The sequence below is a fragment of the Aquarana catesbeiana genome, linkage group LG09 (assembly GCF_042186555.1).
Source record: "Aquarana catesbeiana isolate 2022-GZ linkage group LG09, ASM4218655v1, whole genome shotgun sequence".
NCBI classification, from domain to species: Eukaryota; Metazoa; Chordata; class Amphibia; order Anura; family Ranidae; genus Aquarana; species Aquarana catesbeiana.
In genome coordinates, this window is record NC_133332.1 from 256,521,347 (window position 1) to 256,546,431 (window position 25,085).

A 25,085-nucleotide genomic window follows, 5' to 3' on the forward strand; every position below is an offset into this window, starting at 1 on the left:
GCTTTACGTCACCGCGTTCAGAACGATCGGATTTTCCGACAACTTTGTGCCACCGTGTGTATGCAAAACAAGTTTGAGCCAACATCCGTCCGAAAAAATCCATGGATTTTGTTGTCGGAATGTCCGATCAATGTCCGACCGTGTGTACGGGGCATTACAGTTTAGGATAGGAGATAAATAAACGTTAAAGTATCATCTGCCTATATGTCTTATCCCACCAAGTCAATTCTTTGATGTGTGGAGATGTCTTCATTGTCATATTACTGTTTTGGAGGACTGACTGCTTTTGATTGATTGGGGTGTTAAATTCTGAGTGAGATGTCTACTTTCTCTTTTCACATGTCACTTTCACATGGCTTTACCAAAAGGACAGTATATTTTTCTTGTTTCTGTCTTTCTTAATCAATGTCTTTTTGTTACTCCCAAGATAGAGTTGTTTTAAAGTGGCAAACTGATCACTCGAAGTGGACATTCAAATGTATATACATATTCTCAACAAGCAATAAATATGCTTTAAAACAAGCTCTCACTTACCTTTGTAGTTGCAGGCAGAAATTATTTTCAGTTTAATTGCTCTTAACTCACCCTACTTCTCTTCTCAGCAGTGACATGGTAGGCTGACAGCCTTCTAATCTGTAATGTAAACATAAAGCATGTGCACATGAAGACAGGTTTGTGCAGAGTCATGAGATCCAAATTTAAGGAGTTTACTGTTCGTTGTTCCTCTTTTGAACTTTGAGAATGAATTGCTCCACAGCGTTTGCTGCTACAGAGGCCTGTGGAGTTTGTTTTTAAATATTTTTTTTTTTTGGTAATTACAATATTTAAATGTTTAAATTAAAACTATAATGCCGTGTACACACGGGCGGACTTTTCAAACGGACTGGTCCGACGGGAGGAATCCGTCGGACAATCTGACCGTGTGTGGGCTTCATCGGACCTGCAGTGGACTTTTTCGGTCGAAAATCAGACGTACTTTAGATTTGGAACATGTTTCAAATCTTTCCGACGCACTCGAGTCCGGTCGAAAAATCCGGTCGTCTGTATGCTAGTCCGACAAACTAAAACCGACGCAAGGGCAGCTATTGGCTACTGGCTATCAACTTCCTTATTTTAGTTCGGTCGTATGTCATCGCGCACGAATCCGTCGGACTTTGGTGTGATCGTGTGTAGGCAAGTCCGTTCGTTCGAAAGTCCGTCGGAAGTCCATCAAAAGTCCGTCAAAAGTCCGTCGAAAGTCCGTCGGAAAGACCATCGGACCTTTGATGCCAAAAAGTCCACCCGTGTGTACACGGCATTAGATTAATCACATTTTTAACAAGACAGTCTATAGGTTTTTATTGTATAAATATGAAGGGTCCAAGATAATTATCTATGAAATTTGTTTTAGGTTTGGAAAGAAAAGAGTGAGATTTTGCAAAAAAAGATATGTTACTTTGGTTATATCTAGACTGTTTTAATCCTATATGTTTAAAATGTGATGTATGTGTATAATATACTAGTTACATTCAAACGTTACCAGCAATTTGTGATACTTCATAAAATCTTCATGTGATTAGTCTGGTTTATTGGTAACTTAACAATTTCTTTACATAACCTTTCTTCTAGTCCTGAAGATGGGGTTAGGGGGGTGCCTTTGAACCTCCAAAATGCATTGACAGATTGAATTATTATTTGACTGTAATACTAAATACAAAAAACTTCTGGACACAGCACAATGACCCCCATATGCAATATATCCCTACCAATACTGATATAATAGCTAAGTCAAATCACCTAGTTTCCTTAGATATGCCTTAAAAAAATACCAAGCATGACCACAGATTCCCACAAAAATAGGTGATTCAGAGCTCCACACCCATTTTACCCAACAATAAAATGTTGCCAATAGTTTTGACACTCTATTTAAAAAAAAAATTGTCTGGAATTGAGATTTAACAATTAACCCACTCAAGCTTACCCTAAACCCCTGTTGTCCAACCTGCAGTAATAACAGTGATCTCTCACAGTATCATGTAATTTATTTATATATGCATTACTGTTTTCTGAAATGTGTCCCCAGTCTTTGATTTTCTCTTACAGCATGTCCCCAAACTCTTCCAGCAAGATTGCTGTCTCTAACAATCTCTTGTAGCATGCCTGTGGTCTTTGACCATCTTCTGTTGCATGCCTGAGGTTTTGACAGCTTTTCGTAGCATTACATTCACTGAATATTATGTGTGGCCCTTTGGTGATGTCAGGGGTTGCACTTGAGGCCCCCTATATCATGAGAGTTAAAGCTGATCTTCCTCTGATTGGATAAGGTAGAGAGGCGGGTAGATGATGTCACAATCTCTCAAACGGATGCAAGTGTCAGACGGCCTCCTTTATGCCCAAGGACATCACCAGTTGTAATGTTGCACAATGAAAACCTCTTATATGTAACAAAATTGCAGGCTTGATCCACCCAGTGACTACTACACAATTTTTGGGCATCTTTTAGGCATTTTAGCATGGCACCTCTGAAGAACTCAGCGGGCACCCCAGGATTCCTGGTTGAAAAAAAGGCTGGTGTAGAAAATAGTTTATTTGGGCCAGCTTAGTCGAAATAACCAAGTTAAAGTGACACTAAAGGTGGAGATCAGCTTTAATCACCACTACTCTAGACCCAGGCAAATATACTATACCTCCTAACACATGACCCTTTCTTTAACCTAACCTAACTCTAAAATAACTCTTTATGCATCATACTCCCTTCATCGTGTGCGGAGAGCCTCGGTAGTGAATTCTCACTTTGCTGCTACACAAGCTACCCAGTGCCAATATCTTGGTGCTAAAGCTCCTGATCTAAAGATAATATAATGCTCTAAAGTCCAACTCCAGGATTGGGATTTCCAGTGCTTTTCTTATTTCAAACAGACTCCGGAAACTGATAGTTTTATTTTTTTTCCCAAGCTGCTCATGGGCTTCAAGCACACATGAATGGCCTTTTGTATCAGTTGCACTTCTTTTATCATGTGATCTTTTGCATAAACTGACATTAGAGGTGCCATTCTACTATTTAACTTTACATACAAGGCAAAAACACAATGGTTTCATGCTACTTGAGTGTTGTAAGCACCCTTAGGAGCCCTCCACGTACATGGGATGTTACTGATGAATTTTTATTTAGTATTTTAGCATGCATGATAAGACTCTATTAAGAATAACACAAATGTTTTTAGATTTTTTTTTTCCAGACGTTCCAGAGTATGCTGTTACATGGACCCAAGAAAGACTTCCTCTTTTTCTTTAATTAAATATTTGTTGTTATCATTAACCTATCTATACTTCTGTTGCAATGGGATAGTGGTCAACTTATCCTAGGGGGTCCAGGTAAAATGCCCTTTTTTTATCTTTTTATTTTGGTTGCCCTGGATAACAAGAAAGGCAAAAGACATGGCTCAGAAAATGTAAAAATTATTTATTTTCTTTAGTGTGACTGTGTCATTAAATCCAAAATTAAAACAGCTAAAAACACATTGGGCATACCTATGTATTGAAATATGTATAGAACTATTTTAAACATAATGTGCTTTGTGTCTGACCCCCTGTCCAGTTTAATCACTGCTGTTTTCTGAGTCACCTTTAGCTTTCTCATTGGAGAGGGAATTAAGGGAGAAGTGTGGAATATTAAAAAAATAAACACACATACCCACCTAGTTGCTGCAGCATCGGTCCAATGCTGCAGCTGTCCCTCGCCAGCTCTAATGCCGCGTACACACGGTCAGACTTTTCGACTGGATTTGTCTGACGGACACCGACGGACCAAATCCAGCGAACAATCCGATCGTGTGTGGGCTTCACCGGACCTTCAGCTGACTTTTCCAGTCGCAAATCTGACGGACTTTAGATTTGGAACATGCTTCAAATCTTTACGTCGTAACTCCGCCGGACCCAGAAATCCGCTCATCTGTATGCTAGTCCAACGGACAAAAACCCACGCTAGGGCAGCTATTGGCTACTGGCTATCAACTTCCTTATTTTAGTCCGGTGTACGTCATCACGTACGAATCCGTTGGACTTTGGTGTGATCGTGTGTAGGCAAGTCCGGTCGTTAGAAAGTCAGTTGAAAGTCCGCCAAAAGTCCGTCAAAAGTCTGTCAAAAGTCTGTCGGACGGGCTGTCGGACTTTTGTAGCTGAAAAGTCAGACCGTGTGTACGCAGCATTAGAGTGTGAACTGAGCGATCACGTAACTACTAATCGCTCCGTTTTCGGTCTTCACTGCCCCTCCAGCACTCACTGGAGTGCCCAGCTGTGAAGGTGGCGGGAGCAGCGCGCTGGTCAGGCATTTGGCTGGATCACGACCTTAAATGATCCTTCTAGGGCCTGGAACCGGCTCCCTGCTGTTGGCTGAATGGGAGTGCCCCAGATAACAAGGATAACTTGCCATAAATTTGTGGCAGTGTTGAATTGTAAGTCTGTTAACTTGTTGCACATTTTCACTGGCAAGTTGTACACTTGTAGGGCACTTGAAGCACAAATTCTAGTTGACACTTTTCCAATTTGTAGCAAATATTCATGGCAAGTCTCTAGCAAGAGCAAAGTTGCAGTGGTGAGTCTATAGCAAGAGCTCTGCAAGTCTACAACATGAAAATTCAGCCACAGTGACCCCTGTGGTGGGATGACTAATGCACAACATAACTGAACCAGAACTTGCAGCAGACTTGCAGAATGTTTGCATGAAAATTGATCTGGAGTCATACAATGCAAACTTGCTGCAATTGTGTAACAAACTTGTGAAGCCTGGCAAGTCTAGCAATAGCTTAGCAAGTAATTTTCAAACTTGCAGCACAATTGCTTGCTATCTGGGGCAGAAATAAGTGCACTCCTGTGACCCAGAAGTAGCTTTGGCTATACTGCTCTTAACATCACCACACTGTGTAATACAATCAAGCCTTCTTACAACAGAAGGTATTCACGTGTCTCATTCCATCAAATATCCAAACCAAAGTTAGGTTCAGGAGAGGAGCCTTTGAGCATAAAAAAATGCTCAAAATCACCTAAACCCTAATAAATCTGCATAAATATTAAAGTGGTTGTAAACCTCAGTTATGAAATCGGAACAGAGCACATATATATGTAGTGCTTACTTATCTCTCTGTAAAGCTCTAAGTGTCGTTTCTCTCTGGTGCTTCATTCCTCTGTTATCAGCATGAGTCACTTCTGAGAAGTTTTCCCGACACATGAAATAAAATTTGCGATGGGGAGGGAGCTCAGCCCACAGCTTATCTATTCACAACACAGCTCGGTATTCTTCCTTCGCTCCTGTTTGCTGTGTGGAGAGGAGGGTGCCTTTCCTCCAATCAGCTCTCACACAGTGTAACTGTAGCTCTCCACCCTCTCCTCTGTGATACTAACAGATGCAGAAGGATTTTAACACAATTCTGCCCTTTTGAAAGGGGTGGAGGGAAGAGAAGACTGTGGATAAAGTAAAACATATGTAGGAGGATTTGTTTCATCTCTGTGTATCATCTGAGGCCAGTTACTTCATTGGATACATGAGAGGGTTTACAACCACTTTAACATTCTGGCTAATAGAATGCAATACTGCCAGGTGCGTAAACATGTGTTTTTACAGCATTTTTCTGCTGCTAAACTCCTGTAGGAGGAAAGGAATCGAAGAAAATACAGTTTGCATGTGACCTTAAAGTCATTTGAGTATTCCTTGGTGTTCATTTTATGAACAAATAATAAACTGCAGTTTGAGAGCAGTTGGCATTATCTGTTCACCCTTAAGTCTAGTACACACCACTAGTTTTTTTTCAGCAATTAGTACAATCTGTGCAATCTCCCCTACTGAGTTATTGTGTTCTGACAGGGGTGACAGCACCCCCTGCCAGAACATTCCATTAAGCGCTCTCAGCCATTGGCCATTGGAGAGCGCTGATCGAGAGACGGTCGGCAGACCTTTTTTTTTTTTGGCCATGAGCCTTTGACAGAAGCTGATCAAACTGCTGGCTTCTGTCAGACTGGCTGTCATACACACGGGCCAAATGTCAGCCAGTTTCTATTAAACCGGCCGATGCCAACCAACATTCGGCCCGTGTGTATTAGGCTTTATAAATGTACTGCTAAGTGTTTAGCTGGGGTTGTGTAGGCCTTTTATACACAGAAAATGTATGTTTTTCTCTATGCATGCATGAATTTCCTTTTGATGGTTCAATTTCTTCTCTAAACTATATTTATTTGGCTTTAATTAATTTTGCCCATTGTAGGTTTATTCAGAGACAGAGGCTGAAGTCACTCATATGCAGCACAAATGTGCAGGTACTAGTAAAACCTAATAACATAGAGAAGATTAGCAAGAATGGAAGAAACTGAGACAGCAGACAGCTAGCGTGACAGATGCATCTGATACGTTTATTTAATGAAATTACAATTTTTATTCACTAAACTAGAGCCTACAGAAAAAGAAATAGAGATGTAAGCTTGGAAGCCCTGAGGAAGTTTATTTACAGTTTTAAACATGGTATTTTCCTCTTGAGGTCATGCAGAACAGTGCCAGCATTACAGAAAGAGAAGGGTTAATAAGCACGATGGAGTAATGTTTAATCCTTGGTATATTATTACAATTGCCCCCACAAGAAAGGAGTAAGCAAATAAATAAGAAATCTAGAAGTAGCATATATATGCCATAAAATGTCCTGAGCTGTTGCAGATGTAGGTGCGTTCATTGTCATTTCTATTCCACCATAAAAATAAGAATGTCTTTCCCGAGATGCAGCATATGTTGGGCTTTTTCTCTTCAATCATTCAGAAAGCTCATGTGAATTGATGAAACCTAACCTGGAACTGGTGTTCTCAGAAAATCAATGCTCTGTTGGAAGGTGAGCTGCACAGGTATGTAGTGCTAACGTATGGTGTCTGCCATCCAACATTGACGGTTTGCAAGGATGGGAGCGCCACATCAGCTTGTATAGTCCTTTGAAAAAAAAATCTTTTGCAACAGCTATTGTTTTGCAACAGGCTGTTGTAAAAAAAAAAAAGAAAATCTTTCAAAGGACTATACAAGCTAATGTGGCACTCCCATCCTTTCAAAACTTTGGTAAACACCTAAGAGGGTCCAGCAGGTCCCCAGGGTTACTGGTTAGCAGCCTCTAGGACCGCAAGGCCACCCATCACGTTTTGATGTATAGTATCTCCACAGGGTTCAGCACTCCTACATCCCAAAGATCGCCATCCAATATTAGCTATTGTTTATATTACTAGCTGACAATACATGTTTACATCAAGTCTCATTTTAAGTCTTTTGTATCGCAAAGAAGATGTAGGACCTTTTGTATCAGATGCTATATTTTGCTGATATAAAGGCCAAATATAATTTTCATGTACAGTGATGATATATATACTGCTCAAAAACAATGACTTAAATTGGTTATCGAACTCTAATAAAGAAAATTAAATTAAAAAAAAAAACTCTCCAATGAGAGAGGAAAGCCCAGTGATGAGGTTTCTCTCCCTCAGACCTAATCAGAAACTGTTCTGGTGGGTCTAGTGCCTTTTAGTTAGTGTTCTTCATTCAATAAAACCCCTGACTGTCCTTTACAATCTCTCTGCATCCAGATTAAGATCCCTGCTGCCAAACACTTGCCCTTTTTGACCGGCTTTTCCATTTTGTCTTTATGAACGTGTAATTACTTTTCATTTATGAGCATAAAAAAAACAAGCATTCATTTTTAGGAAACAAATCCATCACTCACACCATCATCACCCTGTAGATGCGGAAACACTAAATTCAGATTAGCCCTGATTTTTATATACCGAATATGCTTTTTTTTATCGATTATGTTTACATAACAATGCATTATGTCCCAAATCCAACTGCACAGAGCACATGTCTGTAATTTGTTAACTTGTTCATAGTATATATAGTATGAACCCAGGAAGATGCTGGTCATCATGTAATTTCAGCTAGACACGATTAATCATAACGTGGTAGGTAAAACAACACAAACATGGCTGTCCACGTGCCAGAATATGGGGTAGAAAAAACATTCTTATTTTTTTGCCCTGTCTATCCATCTGCTATAGTTTTATGGAGCACCTCATCTTTGAAATAAAATAATTCCTTACCTAGTTAGATACATCTGGGGGCTTCAATTGATAGCAAAAAAGAAAAGAAAATGACCAGATTTCACTACAATAGAACCAGTGCAGGACAGAGAGGCATGAGTTGGTTACAGAAAAAAAAAATAATGGCAAGTTAAAAAAATGATAATACCTCCTACATATGTTTATTAAACCACTTTCCTTGCTGAAATCAGTCCTCAGAAATAATGTTCATCTTAACTCGAAGACCTCATATTGTGCTTTAGATAAAAGCTACAAACCAAATGGAATGCCAAATGTGACAGCTTCATCTCATAGGGAGGGACATGAATTTTGGAACATGTGATAGCATTATATGCTTCAGAAATTGGAATGATTTCTAACTCATACGTCATGCCTCTGTGTCATTTTATACCTTCACATGGCCTATAACCACATACTCAGAATCTTGGGTCCTATGTTTTCTGTTGACGAAGGTAAGGGATTAGGGAAATCATTTATAAAGGGGTTAATGGCTACATGGCTGAGTTGAGAAAATTCTTTTAAATTTTATGGAGTAACTGAGTGTGGGTTACTGGAGGATAGCGATGTCACCTGGAAGCATTTCAGGGCACATAGCCGTGGCAATAAACGTGGCAGAACAGCAGCTGCATGTGTCTGGCATTATGCAGGAGCCACCTGGCTTGTGGACACAGAGGACACCTGAGTAGATCCAGAGGCAGAGGTGTCATCATCATCGCCAAGTGGATTCTTTCCACAGAAGATCAGCTTCATCATACAGGATCGGAACTGGAAGAAGAGAGCATTTTGATGGGTAGTTAACAATATTTACCAATTTGCATAACCTCAATGTATGTAAAGCCAGAAATACAGAAACATTTCATTTGCTCATTTCTATTATTATCCCTTTACTGGTGTAACTACTGTAGCAGCTCTACACTGAGAATCCCAGCCAGGGGAAGTGTGTACTGGGTGAAATATTTTTTGAAATATGGATTACAAGGTTTTAGGTTAGCATTGTCAATGCAGTTTTGGATACACATGCTCAGATCCAAGTTCTATATTCGGAAAACACATTCTACAAGTTTGGAACCATCTGTATATCGAAACATAAACATTTTTAAGATATAATCCTTAAAAATATTTGCCTAGCCACAGCGTTCCAATAAGAAGATGTATTGCTTTAGCTGATGGAGTTCAGGACACTGCTACTGCTGGACTCTTATTTCTCCATCCAGTTAGTGGGTTAAAAGTAAATGTAAGCCGCAATCCAAAACGTATCTCTTCTTTCTATATTTGTCAAAAGATGAAAACTGCATATATTAAAATCTCCACCCAAGACCACCTTCCTTGACGCGTTTTACCACTGCTGGCTTGCTCACAAGGATAGGGGAAGTCCTCCACCCCAAACTCGCTCATCCATGTCTTTATGGATCTTGCTTTCTGCACTGGTGTGCGGTCATGTTGGAACAGGAAGAGGCCATCCCCAAACTGTCCCCACAAAGTTGGGAGCATGGAATAGTCCAAAATGTCTTGGTATGCTGACGCCTTAAGAGTTCCCTTCACTGGAACTAGGGGGTCAAGCCCAACCCCTGAAAAACAACCCCACACTATAATCCCCCCTCCACCAAATGATTTGGACCAGTGCAGAAAGCAAGGTCCATAAAGACATGGATGAGCGAGTTTGGGGGTGGAGGAACTTGATTGGCCTGCACAAAGTCCTGACCTCAACCTGACAGAACACTTTAGGGATGAATTAGAGTGAAGACTGCAAGCCACGCCTTCTCATCCACATCAGTGCTTGAACTCACGAATGCGCTTCTGGAAGAATGGTCAAACTTTCCCCATAGACACACTCCTAAACCTTTTGAACAGCCTTCCCAGAAGAGTTGAAGCTGTTATAGCTGCAAAAGGTGGGCCAACTCAATATTGAACCCTACAGACTAAGACTGGGATGTCATTAAAGTTTGTATGTGTGTAAAGGCAGGCGTCCCAATACTTTTGGCAATATAGTGTACTTCCTCTAGTGGATAATTATATATCAGAGCATGTGAATAGGATCCCTGTTTAAAGCCGGCCTTGTACTAAGAATGTAAGTTCTGTTTATTTACTTGCCCATCACCCTCTATTTCTAAAATGGAGCTGACCTCTCCTAAAATATGCTCGTAGTCCGGCATACAATGCTAATCCAATGTCTTTGGTACTTTCTAATCTGGAACAAATCTGAAAGTCAGGATTTCACTCTGGCTTTGTACTCTGTATGCTTGTGCCCAGTCATTGATGTAGATTATATTAAAGTGGTTGTAAACCTCTGAAATAAAAAATTAAAAAACCAAATCCTTCTATAGTGTGTACTTGCCTCAAACAAAAACACCTAGTGTGAATCTTGTCTGCTCTCCCCTTCCTCTGCTTTTTATATGAGTCACTTCTGACAGTTAATGTTGACACCAGGCAATCACACACACACACACACACACACACACACAACACAGCAGGTGATTAACAGCCTCAGCTGTGCATGTTTCCCTATGAGACTGTGTAAGGGGGGGGGGTCCATTCCCTCCACTCAGGTCTCAGAATACTCACAACTCTATGTTCAGTGCTTTGCAATGTGTGACATCAGATCCCCCCCCCCCCTTCCTTTGCCTTCTAGAAGCCCAAAAAAAGCCTTTGATACCTGAACCTCTAATGGCTCTAGAAAAGAAAGAGCAGCAGATAAATGGGTAAAACATATGTAGGAGGATTTGTTCCATCTCTGTGTATCACCTAAGGCTAGTGACTTCAGTGGGTATATGAAAAGGTTTACAACCACTTTAAAGCCAAACGGTGAGCCTAACAGCCAATCAACTAGCATTTTTAAAAGGATATCAACAATGCTAGCCCTTATATTTATTTCAATGAAGATTACCTTTATTGACTGTTTAGATAATCAGTACTTTAGTTTTAATAAAAAAAAATTGCAAGGGGATTAGAGTTTACTTATTGTTTGTTGTTTTTCTTTAGCAGATGTTGTTCTGCTAAGAATAAAACCCTTTCCCCTTTTTCCTAGCAATTTTTTTTTAATTGTACACTGGCTACGGTGCATGTGCAGTACAGTTTACACTCCCAGCCTGATACTGGTATCTGTAAGATGCCCAGGATGGATCCCTGAGCACTAGGACAATCAGTAACCATCCAATGGCTGAAGAGGAGAGATGGGAACCAGCAGTGGCGGTGGCTGGTGACTTTTTTTTTGGGGGGGGGCAAACAACCCCCCGAGCAGCACCCACCCCCCTGCTGTTTGCCGGTCAGTGTGGCACTTACCCCATCGTGACAGGTGGCAGGCAGGGTGGTGCAGTGGCTCGGCTCCGAGTCCTCTTCTCCATGGCGGCTTCCAGCTCCTCCCCTCCTCCTCCTAGGCATCCAATAGGATCGCCTGTCCTTTCAGCCAGTCGAGTGAGATGTCAAAACCCTCTTCCTGATTGGCCCGGGAGGAGGATCAGTGTTACAACAGCAAGTATTGATTCGCTGTTGTAACATACCTGGGTGGGCTCGGAGCGCACTCTCTGCGACCTGAGCCCACCCTATATTGAAGCCTATTAGAGCCTCTGGCTCTAATCCGTGCTTCAAAAAGGACAGGGGGGGGCGCGGCGCCCGTGCGCCCTTAATGGATGGACCTACCCTGAGAACCAGGCAGAAGATGATGGTGGTGATGTATGGTGAGACAGTAAGGAATAGCTCTGATCTGTCAGTGCTGGAGGAGGGCAAACAAAAAAAATGCTGCACACTACAGACTGTTCATTTTGATTGTGAATCAATGTTTCTTTCTCTGTTTTTTTTTTTTTACAACAATGCACCACCATGAACAATGGAGTGCTGTGTACTATAGGTCCATTCTAAAGGTGCATCTAGCTGCCATTCACAATAAATTGCCACAACAAAGCAGTGTGAAAGAGCCCTCATGGTCTGCATCCAAGATATTCCTACCCTGTTTCCTGTATAAAAAAAAACAACGAATTGTAGAAAAATGAAGGCTAAACAACGAGAACTAATGTCAGACAAACTCACCTGCCTGTTCATGAAAATATAGATAAATGGGTTGTATACGGTGGAGGCTTTTGAAAATACAGATGGAATAGAAGCCATACGCAAGTCAAACGTTTCGCCGCGGTGAGTTACTGCCCATAGAGCAAAGGAGGCATAAGGAAGCCAGCACACCAAGAATCCAGCAATCATCATAATCACCATCCTGGTTACCTCCCGCTCAGCTTTCTGTGTGGAGGCAGACTGTTCCTGTTGCTTTGCAACCTTTCAAAAGACAAATACTGGCGGTAAGTTTGAAATATTCCAAAATACAACATTCTATACTTCTTCCATATTACATCTAATTTTATGTGTTTTTCTTCTGCTAAAACAATGATTCTCAACCACGGGGGCCACAGTTTTCCACTGCTGAGCCGTGGTTTTCTATCTATGTCACATAGAGGGAGCTCAGTCCTTAGCCTCAATGAGCACCTACCACAGCAAAGAAGCTCATCTGTTGAGGACTGGGGGCATGAAAGGTTTTTGAAGTCTTTACCAGGTCCTGGTCTCACTAAGGGCTCATTTAGACGTGGTTGGAGGGTGTTAAAAATGTGTAGCTGAGCCACGTTTTTAGCGTCCTCCTAACTGTTTCCTCCCCATTAAGCTGCAAAGACAGTGGGAAGGATGTTTTAACAACAAGGTTGGTCTTTATTGAAAGAAAAATATAAATGAAGTTGGTACTATACATTTTTGTCTGGACAGTAAATAAATACAATCATCATCATACAAAGAACATATCAATTTAAAGGTATAGATACAGAACATCAGTCGACATGGATAATAGAGTAGCCACTTGAGAATGCCTAGTATATAGAGGGATAAGGGGGTGGGAGGGGAGGGGGGGGGGACAGGGGAGGAAAACACCACAAGATCTCCATTGAGAAAAAACTAGTACATTTGCAAGCCTCAACAATTATGGACAGGTGCTACGTCCACGGCCTCCAAATCCTCTCGTACTTCAGAGGACACCCTCTACTCATGTAGGTTAGCTTATATAATGGTAATATTGCATTAACTGAGTCCTTTCATGATCTTATCGTGGGGGGCAAATGAGAGGTCCATTTCAACAAGATTTCTTTTTTGGCGTAAAAAAACAATAGTGAAATCAGTATCTTAGTGTATCTTGGTCTCTGTTTGTCATCCTGGATACCCAGTAGGGCCAATTCTGGTGTCACTGAGATATTCAGCTGAAGGCGAATATTAATAGCTTCCCCCACCTCAGCCCAGTACCTCGATATTCGAGGACAGGTCCAAAACATGTGAAAAAAGGTATTGTCCAGTGAGTGACATCGTGGGCAGTTTGGGGAGCGTAGCGGATAGATCCTGTGCAGTCTCTGAGGCGTGTAGTATATCCTGTGTAAGAATTTTGTTTGGATCAACTTGTCTCTAGACGAAATCACTAATTTAGAGCTATCCTCAAAACATTCCTCCCAGGTTTCTCTATCTAAGTCAGGTAAGTCTGCTTTACATTTATTCCATAGGGCCTCCATTTTGGGTGAATCCTTTTGAATGAGAGCTAAATACAATGTAGACATAATCTTAGCGAGGGATTCTTGTGCCAGCAATTCCTCAATAGGGTCTGCTTTGAGACTGGGAGGCAATGGGAACTATGCCCTAACCGCATGACGCATCTGATGATACCTAAACTGCATCCAAGCAGGGAGGGCAAATCTATCTGCAAGAGCCCAAAATGAGAGAAGAGATCCAGCCTGGAGCACATCTCTTAGCAGCTTAATGCCATACCGGGCCCAAAAGTTGTGGATCTGGGATAGTTCTAAAGTGAGGGAGAGAAGGATTGCCCCACAAGGGACAAAAGTGGGACCACCTATTATGACACATAAACCGTCGCCTGGCCACAGCCCACACCCGTAGGGTCACCGCAGTCGAGGTCGGAAGGGAGGGATACGCCGAGGGGCCCCAATACACCAAATTGCCCAGCTCTGTAAGAGAACCCACTATGGCCGCCTCCAAACACACAGCTGCATTTGCTAGAGACTGCTGAAACCACCACCTCACTGTAACAAGCATAGCTGCCCAATAGTACACCAGTAAACTGGGCAAGGCGAGGCCACCACAACTTACAGGAAGCTGGAGAGTCTGTCTGGCCAACCGAGGGGAAGCACCCTGCCACAGAAAAGAACCAATGCTACTGTCTATATCCTTAAAAAAGGACGGGGAAGGATGTTTACATGCCGCAATCACAATGCTTTGTTTTGTACCCACGGCAAAAACTATCGCTCCTCTCATGTTCGTCAGCCAGGAAGTCCTTTGAACGTGATCTATTCACATGGGAAAGTGCCGCAAAACAATACACACGGTTGCACTGAATTGGTGCAGCAATTAAAGAGTTGAAGCAGACAGTGAGAAGGCATTACATCGCTCTCCAAGCTGCCTGCTAAATGCCTCTGCCAAACACAAATCACTTTTTTTAGAGGCATGGCAGTTTAGATGCAAGTTTAAACTTAGCTTAAACGCTTGCCTACGGGGCACTTTCTCCCCCTTCATGCCCAGTCTAATTTTCAGCTTTCAGTGAATTGCATGGTCATGCAACACTGTACCCAAACAAAATTTTTAAAATTTTTTCAAGTATTTTTTTTTTTTAATTTGTGGTCTTTTTTCATTTGTTTAGCAAAAAAAAAAAAAAAAAAAGGTGGTGATTAAATACCAGCAGAAGAAATCACGATTTAATCACCACTGGGTTTTTTTTTGCTAAACAAATGAAAAAAAGGCCACAAATTTTGAAAAAAATATCTTGTTACAGTTTCTGTTATAAAATTTTGTAAATAAGTAATTTTTCTCCTTCACTGATATGCGCTGATGAGGCTGCACTGATGGGCATTGATAGGCTGCACTGATGGACACTGCTAGGCGGCACTGATCAGGCGGCAATGATGGGCAGGCACTGATTAAGCTGCACTGATATGCTTTACTGATGGGCACTAATAGGCAGCACTGATAAGCGGCACTGATAGGCACTGACAGGTATCACTGATGGACACTGATTGGCAGCATTGGTGGGCACTGTTGGAGCTGCACTGATCATCAGGATTTGCTGGTTTTTGGCTCTCCTCTCCTCACGCGTTGTCAGCATGAGGGGAAGATTGCCAATAACTGGCAAATCCTGTTTACATCTGTGATCAGCTGTGATTAGACATGGCTGATTACGTGGTAAAGAGCCGCCGTGATTGGCTCTTTACCCCGATCCATGATCAGCTGCATCCGTGCAGGCAGCCCGAGCACAGGAGGACGTCATATGTCGGCCTCCCGGCGTGCTGTAGCCATCATTCGGCTATAGAGTGGTCGCGAAGGGGTTAAGGTTGAATCAGTTGATCCAGGAAATATCCAATTGCCTCTTGGGGGAGGGAATTTTTTCCCCCCGCTGGAGCAAATCGGATCGTACTTTGCTGGGGTTTTTTGAGGTATAGGATATATTTTTTTCCCTTTTTATTGGGTGAACTAGATGGACTTGTGTCTTTTTTCAACCAGACTCACTATGTAACTAAGGTTGAGAACCGATATGGTAGATAATCTGTTCAACATTTCAGGACTTTTTGCATGTATTTTTTAAACTGAAAGCTTAACTCCAACGAAGATATTTTGCAGCTCTTGGTGAAGAGAAAGAGACTCCTGCCAAGTTTTTAACAGCCCTACATGACCATGAAGGAAAAATCTGCAACACTGCCAGCTGGCTTGGCTAGTTGCTGTTTGGAGCAATCATTCCTGTTTTACTTGGAGAAGTGGATTTTACATACTGTATACTGTTTTCAAAAATTGACCAGAGAGTGGGTGACACAGAAATGCTAAAATAAAAACATTATTCAGTTATGCTTCAGTTGTAAAGTCCACTTGGTATTCTATAATCCATTGCATCCACATTCAGCATCCCTTTCACTGTGTGAATGGCAGGCTCCTTTTACAGGTTTCTGAAGAAAACTGAATAGTTATTAAGAGGCTAGATGGGAACAACCTTTATTATCCAGGAAGAGAAAAGTCCTTCACACTGGAGCTGCTGTTAGTGTTTCTGACACATGGCAGGACCCTACTGTCAAACTGACATCCAAGTCAAACTTTTATATGTTCAAGGCTGCTCTCCTGATGTTATCTGCGGATACTTAGCTCTAAGTTTAAACGTTTGAAAGCCAGATTAACTCTGTGTATGGTACAAATGGTAAAACCAGCCACAGACTGGAACCTTCCCTGGCAACTGGTGTATGTTTTAAAACTGGAGCAGAACATTTAGAGGGTCTAGTTTAGAGATTTAAGTGAGGTAGTGGGCAAATTCCATGATAAAGCCACTCTGACTCACTTTAAATAAGTTTGCTAATTTTTTTTTTATTGATATCTATTATCTACTATCTATTGATATCACACTTACAGCATGTAGTGTGAGGAGCAATCGTCCGTAAGAAAATACAATGACAGCCAAAGGAAACCCAAAGCAGAAGCAGAAGATGAAAATTACGTAGGATTCATTGTTCCACTTGTTATTTACAGTGTACCAGTCTGGCCCACAGGAACACTGAAGACCTTCTGGGATGTATCTGCAGAGACCAAAAAAAAGGAAGAAAATTAGGAATTGGAATTGTAAGATGTTTAACAGCTAATTTCCTATCACCTATGAAATATGAGAGACAGAAAAATACAACGTAGATACAGTAGATTTGCCTTTATATATGAGAGTTATCTGTGGAAACTCAATGTTTTTTACCTCAACATTGCTAAATGTAGGCACTTTGTAATGCCTGCAGGTACCTATGTTGGTCTTCAAATCCAAACCTGAGTCCTTGTGGAGCCACTTAGGTCCTAGGCCAGTGGTCTCCAAAACTGCGGCTCTGGGGCCAGATGCTTGCCTTTATCTGGCCCTTGAAGCAATATTCCAGTCACTGACACCAACAATGGGGCATAATTCCGGCAACTGACACCAACGATGGGGCACTATTTCTCCCACTAAAAGAAATGATGGGGCACTATTCCTTCCACTGACATCAATATTGGAGAACTATTCCTCCCACTGACATTAACTATTTCTCCCCCATTACCAAAGATGGAGAATTGTTTACTCCCACTGGACATAGTCTAGCCCCCCCAAAGTCTGAAGGACAGTAAACTGGCTCCTTGTTTAGAAAATTTGGAGACCCCTGTCCTAGGCATAGGTTGTGTAAAGGGCTGTATCCATCCCCCGTCGGTTCTAACACTGAGAACTGAGCAATCTAACACCGCAGATTGCACGGTTCTCACAGCTCCCCGAGCATTAGAGTTGGTGACTGTCAGTAACTGCACTCTGGTCTGCCCCATTCTCGCTCACTGGAGTGCTGGGCTGTGGAGGGGGCATGAACAGCCTGCTCAGGCTCTCAGCGACTCGCTAAGAGGCTGAGCCGGGTGTCAGCCCAGGCATGTGGGCGGATCCCGACCCCAGTGTCGCGATCTTGCTCGAGCCTAGACTGGTTCGGTGACGTCAGCAGACAGTGAACTTCAGCCCGCTGTCTGCTGAAAGCGGGTTACCGAAGTGCAAAACAAACTGCACTCCTGTGATCCACAGGAAAAGTACAGCCAAACAAGCTTTGGCTGTACTTCACCTTTAAGCCCCCTTGTGGCATTGAGTGCTTGGCAAGTCATGCAATTGTAAAATGACAGGTACTCAGTGTGCAGTTGAGGCTCTGGCATTAAACACTTGAAAGACAGAAATTGGGGCTTAGTGCTGGAATGGGTGTGGGTCATCTCTTCAGAGAAGTCATGACCCTGTGTATATCCAGGCCAAAGGATCCAGGCAGGTACACAGGGACATGGAGATAGAGTCACACTTGACTGGTAGTGACTAAGTATTTGCAGACAACACAAGGGACCTGCATTGCAGCAGCAGAATTATGTATGGTGGGCATAGTTTCTCCCAGGTGATTCCAAAGGTAAATATAAAAGATGTGAGAATTTATAAAAGAAAATATTAAAAATGACTTTACAGCAGAGCTGAAAGCATGTCCAAATTTCAGTATGAATTAAAAGAGCAATCTGTGGGTCTGGAGCCGGAAAAAGTTCCAGAAAACATTGTTGGGGTTCTCACAATTATTAAATAAAACATTAATTCCACCGGATAACAGTGGGCTCTCACTATCTTGGGGTCCAAAAATATTGTTCATAGCTACGCACACAAGTAAAAGCAATGAAATCTGCACACCCTGAAATCAATCCTACTTTAGAACTTTTTAAAGCTCTAAAATAGAGCCTAATCATTGCGTGGGAGGTGATAGAAAATTAAGAGGCGTTCTACACAAATTGATAGTCGCAGTAAATGACATATGTGCACAGATCTCTACATTAGTTTAAAATCAATATAATAAGAATAAATCTGATATGACATTACATCACAAAAACTCCTTTACCCGTGACACACTGTTCATGCTTCATAGAATTATATTGTTAATCACATATTCAGGCACATTGTGCAGCATACTGTAGCTCAGCCAATGTTGCCTGCACTGTTCAGTACCGTTCATTATCGCCCCTCAAGAAAGACTTAAAGTGGAGTTCCACCCACTTTTACAACTCTTCAGCATCCCTCACTAAACTGTGCACTGTAAACGAATTGGATATTTTTTTTAGTTTTTTTCTCAGCACCTACTGTATATCTGCTGTATTCATTTTTCACTTCCTCCTCCCTGGCCGTGGCCCATCGCATCATTTCCTGTTTGCAATGCCTTCTGGGAAGGGGCGGCAACTTCCTCTGACACTGCCGTTGCTATGGAAACCTGACCTGAAACCTATTACACTGCTTGTGCTGCACTGAGCATGTGCGAGATCTGCAAGGATGAGATGCAGGAAGAAATACAGTCTGGCTTCAGATGCCCACACTTAAGATGGCCACGGCCTGCTGTAAGTTTATAAAATAACAAACTACTGCTATAAACTAACAAAACAGACCTTAATTTACAGACTAACTTTAGTAGAACTTTACTAGAATACATTAAGCTTGTGTATTATAGGGGTATTTTTATTTAAAAAGTATAATTTTGTCCAGAATACCACTTTAAATGGCCCAATGATCAATAGTATAACACTGGTTAGTCACATTGGTGACAACATTATTCCAGTTACAACAATCTTCAGTCTTTCTAGTTTGATTACCTAAAATGAATAATAGGAGTAAAGACTGAGGTCAGATAATACATATTTCTATGTGTTTCTTGGTGGTGATGAAATTTGCATAGAATTACATCACAGCTGTATAATATTGGAATGTTGGAAAATCTGCTCTTGGGGTATTTATTATTTTCACTAACTGAAGACTTAGAACCACAAAAACAATCGTAAAGTACCAAACCTGCTCCAGCCCAGCAGAGGAGGAGAAGCTGCCACAAGCCCAATCACCCAAGTGAAGATACAACCCAAGATGGCATGGTTTTCTCTGAAGGTGAAGCTGCCCATGGGCTTACAGATGACCAGGAATCTTTCAAAAGCTACAACAGCTAGAGACCACAAGCTGACCATTCCTAAAAGAAAGGGTTAACCACATAGTAAAAATTCAGCAGTGCAAGGAAAAGACGATTGCCTAAAATTCAAATGTAAAATACCTTATACTAATAATAAAATTACTATTTTTCTAAGAAAAGAATTACAAACAACATTTAAATACATCATTTTAATTTTGAATTTTATACCCAATGCCAATAATTCAAGAATGCAAAGCACACACAAGATCTTTTCTTTGGAAGTCTCAGCAAATGTTATGGGGTTTTTCAAATTCAGCAAGTGGAAGAGCAATGAAAATTGAAAACCTAAAACTCTCTGCTAAGTTTTTTGAGGCAGTAGTTATTTGGTAAATTCTCAGCCATAGAAATATTACAAACCATGAGTAGTCAGATGGCTTCTGAGAATGTTGCAAGCAACATACTGAATACTAGAAGCTTGAGGGGAACCATCCTGCCACAAAGCACATCTACTTACTGAAGGTGCTGTACACTTTTTAACTGATGCTGCAAGCTTATACTTTTTAGGGTTCATTCTAAAAGGCACGGAGGGCCGAATAATATTCAGCTTATTTCTGCACCTGGCTATTGCTTAAAGAAGTCAATGACAGGCTGGCGGAGTGATTTGTACAGGCTGCTGTCTGCGGCTGTCCACAAACACTGGGTACAGAAATGCTTGCATTCTGTCATACTGAATGAGCCCTTATTGTAACTCAAGAGTATCAGAAAGTCTTAACAATTCACCATTTTGTGCTGTTCTTAACTTTTATTTGCAAGAATTCAAAATAATACACATTTCCAATATACATTTATTAGCGGAAATTTGTACTCAGATATTTTTCTTTGTCACAGCCTTTTTTTATATGTTTTTGATATTTTATTTTTTATTTTTTTTATTCTCTATTTAGAAGTCAAGGAATTTGACATAGCAGAAGGATAAAAAGGTACAAAATAAAACAAAGGCACATCTCGGCATAGCTAGTATACAAAAACTACTAGGTCAGCTGGTTGTCGCTTAAAAGGGAACATAACAGGTCTGTTATGTTCCTTTTTACATAATTCCAGATGACCAACAACAGTCGTTGGCAAATTCCCTTAACAGTTTTGTGTTTTGTAATACGTCAAGGTGAGATAACGGTCTTATTGACCGAACACATAAAGAAGAGAGTACAGAAAAGGCATAAAAGACAAGAGGAAACGGGGGAGGAGAAAAAAATGGGGGGGGGGGGTGTGGAAATCCCTCAGGATTAGATTATCCCACAGGACGCTCCAGTGGCTGTGAAGCCAGTACTGTCTGGTCCCTATAGAAAAAGTAGGGAGTCCAGATCTTCCAATATTTGTCCTCCTGCTCTTTCAAAGTCATGGTAAGATTTTCAATAACTTGAATGTCTGCAGTTCTTGTCTTCCAATGGGCAACTGTAGGGGGACACGTACTTTTCCATAAGGCCAGGATACAAGCCTTGGCTGCTGTAAATAAATGTCTCAGTAAAGAGTTCTTACATTTTTTTTCGTTAGACAAAGAATTGTCATTTAATAGGTAGGCCTCTGGGTTCCTATCGAGTGAGACTTTGATAATATTTTTTATGTTTATCATAAAATAAAAATGTGTTTTTATTGGATTGTTATATTTTTGTACCTTTTTGTAAAGCTGTAAAGCTCTGGGATTATCAAATAGTGTCTCAATACAAGGCGCATGTGTATTCTTACTTCAATCTTGGTGTGCTTTATGTATTTCTTCTAGATTTGTGCAGTTCTTGCATCAAAAAACAGCCTATTATTACCTTTTGTCACAGAATGAAAACACAGTGTGAAAAAAATAAATCAACAGTTAATTAAATCAATTCCCATTGCTCTGGCCGATTCATATGAGGACAAGTGCACATCTCAGGATATTAAGATACCTGCCTGGATTAAATTTAGTCTCTTAATTGGTAGACTGCATGCAGGGGACACTTAACATCTAAGCTCCCAGTAGTGTGGGGATTAACATTTTCTCCCTATATACAGTATCTCACAAAAGTTAGTACACCCCACACATTTTTGTAAATATTTTATTATATCTTTTCATGTGACAACACTGAAGTAATGACACTTTGATACAATGTAAAGTAGTGAGTGTGCAGCTTGTATAACAGTGGAAATTTGCTGTCCCCTCAAAATAACTCAACACACAGCCACAATGTCTAAACCACTGGCAACAAAAGTGAGTACACCCCTAAGTGAAAATGTCCAAATTGGGCCCAAAGTGACAATATTTTGTTTGGCCACCATTATTTTCCAGCACTGCCTTAACCCCCTTGGGCATGGAGTTCACCAGAGCTTCCCAGGTTGCCACTGGAGTTCTCTTCCACTCCTCTTCTCTTTTCGGACAATCGGAAAACAGGTCTCAGACCTGTTTCTGATTGGCCAGATAGAAGATCAGTGTTACAACAGTGAATATTCATTCACTGTTGTAACACCTGGGTTGGCTCATGGTGCAATGCTCTGTGCTCTGAGCCTACCCTATTTTGAAGCCTATTAGAGCCTATGGCTCTAATCAGGTGCTTAAAAAAATGCCCCTGCCACTGCAATTCAGACGCCGGATGCATGAATAGGGGGTGGCCACAGTGGCCGTGAATAGATTCATGCTATGCACGAATCTATCCATTATTCATATAGAGGGTGGCGCGGAAAGAGGGGGCGGCGCCCAGGCGCCCCTAATGGATGGGCCGTCACTGAACCCATCATCTGAAAATGGAAAAAGTATGGCACAACTGCAAACCTACCAAGACATGGCCGTCCACCTAAACTGACAGACCGGACAAGGAGAGCATTAATCAGAGAAGTAGCCAAGAGGGGCCCATGGTAACTCTGGAGGAGCTGCAGAGATCCACAGCTCAGGTGGGAGAATCTGTCCACAGGACATCTATTAGTCTTGCACTCCACAAATCTGGCCTTTATGGAAGAGTGGCAAGAAGAAAGCCATTGTTGAAAGAAAGCCATAAGAAGTCTCATTTGCAGTTTGCGAGAAGCCATGTGGGGACACAGCAAACATGTGGAAGAAGGTGCTCTGGTCAGATAAAACCAAAATTTCACTTTTTGGCCTAAAAGCAAAATGCTATGTTTGGTGGAAAACCAACACTGCACATCACCCTGAACACACCATCCCCACCGTGAAACATGGTGGTAGCAGCATCATGTTGTAGGGATGCTTTTCTTCAGCAGGGACAGGGAAGCTGATCAGAGTTGATGGGAAGATGGATGGAGCCAAATACAGGGCAATCTTAGAAGAAAACCTGTTAGAGTCTGCAAAAGACTTGAGACTGGGACGGAGGTTCACCTTCCAGCAGGGCAACGACCCTAAACATATAGCCAGAGCTACAATGGAATGGTTGAGATCAGGGATATGCAATTAGCGGACCTCCAGCTGTTGCAAAACTACAAGTCCCATCATGCCGCTGCCTCTGGGTGTCATGCTTGTGGCTGTCAGAGTCTTGCTATGCCTCATGGGACTTGTAGTTCTGCAACAGCTGGAGGTCTGCTAATTGCATATCCCTGGTTTAAATTAAAGCATATTCATGTGTTAGAACGGCCCAGTCGAAGTCTAGACCTTTATTCATTGAGAATCTGTGGCAAGACTTGAAAATTGCTGTTCACAGACGCTCCATCCAATCTGACAGAGCTTTAGCTATTTTGCAAAGAAGAATGTGCAAAAATGTCCCTCTCTAGATGTACAAAGCTGGTAGAGACATCCCCAAAAAGACTTGCAGCTGTAATTGCAGTGAAAGGGGTTTCTACAAAGTATTGACTCTGAATACAAATCCACACTTTTCACATATTTATTTGTAAAAAATTTTGAAAACCATTTATCATTTTCCTTCAACTTCACAATTATGTGCCAATTTGTGTTGATCTATCACATAAAATCCCAATAAAATATATTTACGTTTTTGGTTGTAACATGACAAAATGTGGAAGATTTCAAGGGGTATAAATACTTTTTCAAGGCACTGTATACATTTGTATACAATTGTTTTTTATTTTTTTGGGAGACTATAAGATTTTTGCCCCCCTGAATTGAATATGTTCAGTTGTGGATGGGCCAATATAAGGCACTAGACGAGGATGTATACATTACAACATATGTTTTTACAGACATGAGATTTTATATACCATATTTTATTTTATCTTGATTTTTGGATCAATAAACTACTGGAATTTTATATGGAGTCTGTATAATTTCTTTGAGGGGACAACACCATTAAAGTCCCTATATGATGCGTCCTTATTTTTGGACAAAGAATCTCCAGTAATTATGGGTCGGGGTATCATTCTCTGATACCCAGGGCATATGTCTATCAACAGTAGACAAATAACAATCAAATACAAAAACATGAAAAAAACAAAAATACAAAGAACACAAAATTGAAGGAACAAAACTACTCCAAATATACACTCCCACCCTCCTCCTCTCCCCAAAAAAAGAGGAGGGGGGGTCAAATAGACAAACCACAATCAGACTAATGACATGGGTACTGCTGCATTTTACAGAGTTTGTTTTGAGAGCAGTATATAATGTATACAAGTTGATGTATGCAAGTAGATATTGATAAAAAAAAAAAAACATACCTCCGAGGGTGGCTGTGAAACCTTCTATCTTGCATGCCAAAGTACCCAGTGCGAAATACATTTGAGAGAAGCTGTAGAAGGCAGTCGTGGAGCCAAAACAGATTACTATGAGGTTGGCCACAGCCAAGTTTACCAGGATGTAGTTAAGGTGGGAGCGCAGTTTCTTGTACTTGATAGTGCAGATGACGGTCAGAACGTTCAGGGGAAAGCCAAAGATTATAGTGAACAACATGAAGGCCGACATACTCATAAACATGCCTGGGGTCCCCAGATGCGACTGGGGTACCAGAAATGGGCTAAGAGCGGTAATGTTAGTGGTTTCCAGAGGAATGGGGATGAAGAAATCATCTGGCATTTCCATCCTTATATCTGGTCGACCTTTGCTCATTTTGGAACTTAGGGGTGTTATCTAGTCAGCTGAAGAAATAATGACTGAAAGCTCATGCAAGTAGAACCCCCTGAGCTGCAACCGTCGATGGTCCACTGTTGCAGACAGAGGACCTTTCCCCTATGGTACAATGCACCTGACATAGAAAAGCGTCTTTTATAGTCCAGAAAAGAAGAAAAGGTCTGGCATGGGCCCCAGTTTTTAACTTACTTTATAATCCCTTTGGACGGCAAAAAGCTGAGCTCAGTGATTTATCCAACTGCTATGATGGACTTGCTTGGGAAGGTGCTAAGGGATAATCTTCAAGACAATCTCCTACAAAGACGCCTAATCACAGGCGGACAGCTTTAATCTAGTATTTTAAGATACTTATCATGTTCACTCACACATGTATATACCTATACAGTTCATAAGTGAACCACATAAAGCATAAACATTTTATAAACAAAACATACAGTAAATCAGGTAAAAACTAAAAATAAATTTAAAAAAATTAA

General features: G+C 41.3%; 1 protein-coding gene across 1 annotated transcript; it reads right to left on the reverse strand.

Annotated features, from left to right (window-relative positions):
• Nucleotides 1-6,355: 6,355 nt before the first annotated feature.
• On the reverse strand, nt 6,356-24,735 carry LOC141108543 (blue-sensitive opsin-like). Its single transcript, XM_073600244.1, has 5 exons — nt 24,201-24,735; nt 19,448-19,616; nt 16,508-16,673; nt 12,118-12,357; nt 6,356-8,859 (listed from the first exon to the last, which is right to left on the reverse strand). Exons 1-5 carry the CDS (start codon nt 24,586-24,588, stop codon nt 8,734-8,736), a joined length of 1,089 nt encoding a protein of 362 aa, XP_073456345.1. The 5' UTR covers nt 24,589-24,735; the 3' UTR covers nt 6,356-8,733.
• Between the last annotated feature and the right edge of the window lie 350 nt (nt 24,736-25,085).

Excerpts from the sequence above, each read along its gene's own strand:
- LOC141108543 (XM_073600244.1), bottom strand. The coding sequence starts at position 24,588 with ATGAGCAAAGGTCGACCAGATATAAGGATGGAAATGCCAGATGATTTC. Across the intron at positions 16,674-19,447 it reads CCTCTGCTGGGCTGGAGCAG|ATACATCCCAGAAGGTCTTC; the intron begins GTTTGGTACTTT and ends TGGTCTCTGCAG. Across the intron at positions 8,860-12,117 it reads ATATTTTCATGAACAGGCAG|TTCCGATCCTGTATGATGAA; the intron begins GTGAGTTTGTCT and ends CTCTTCTTCCAG.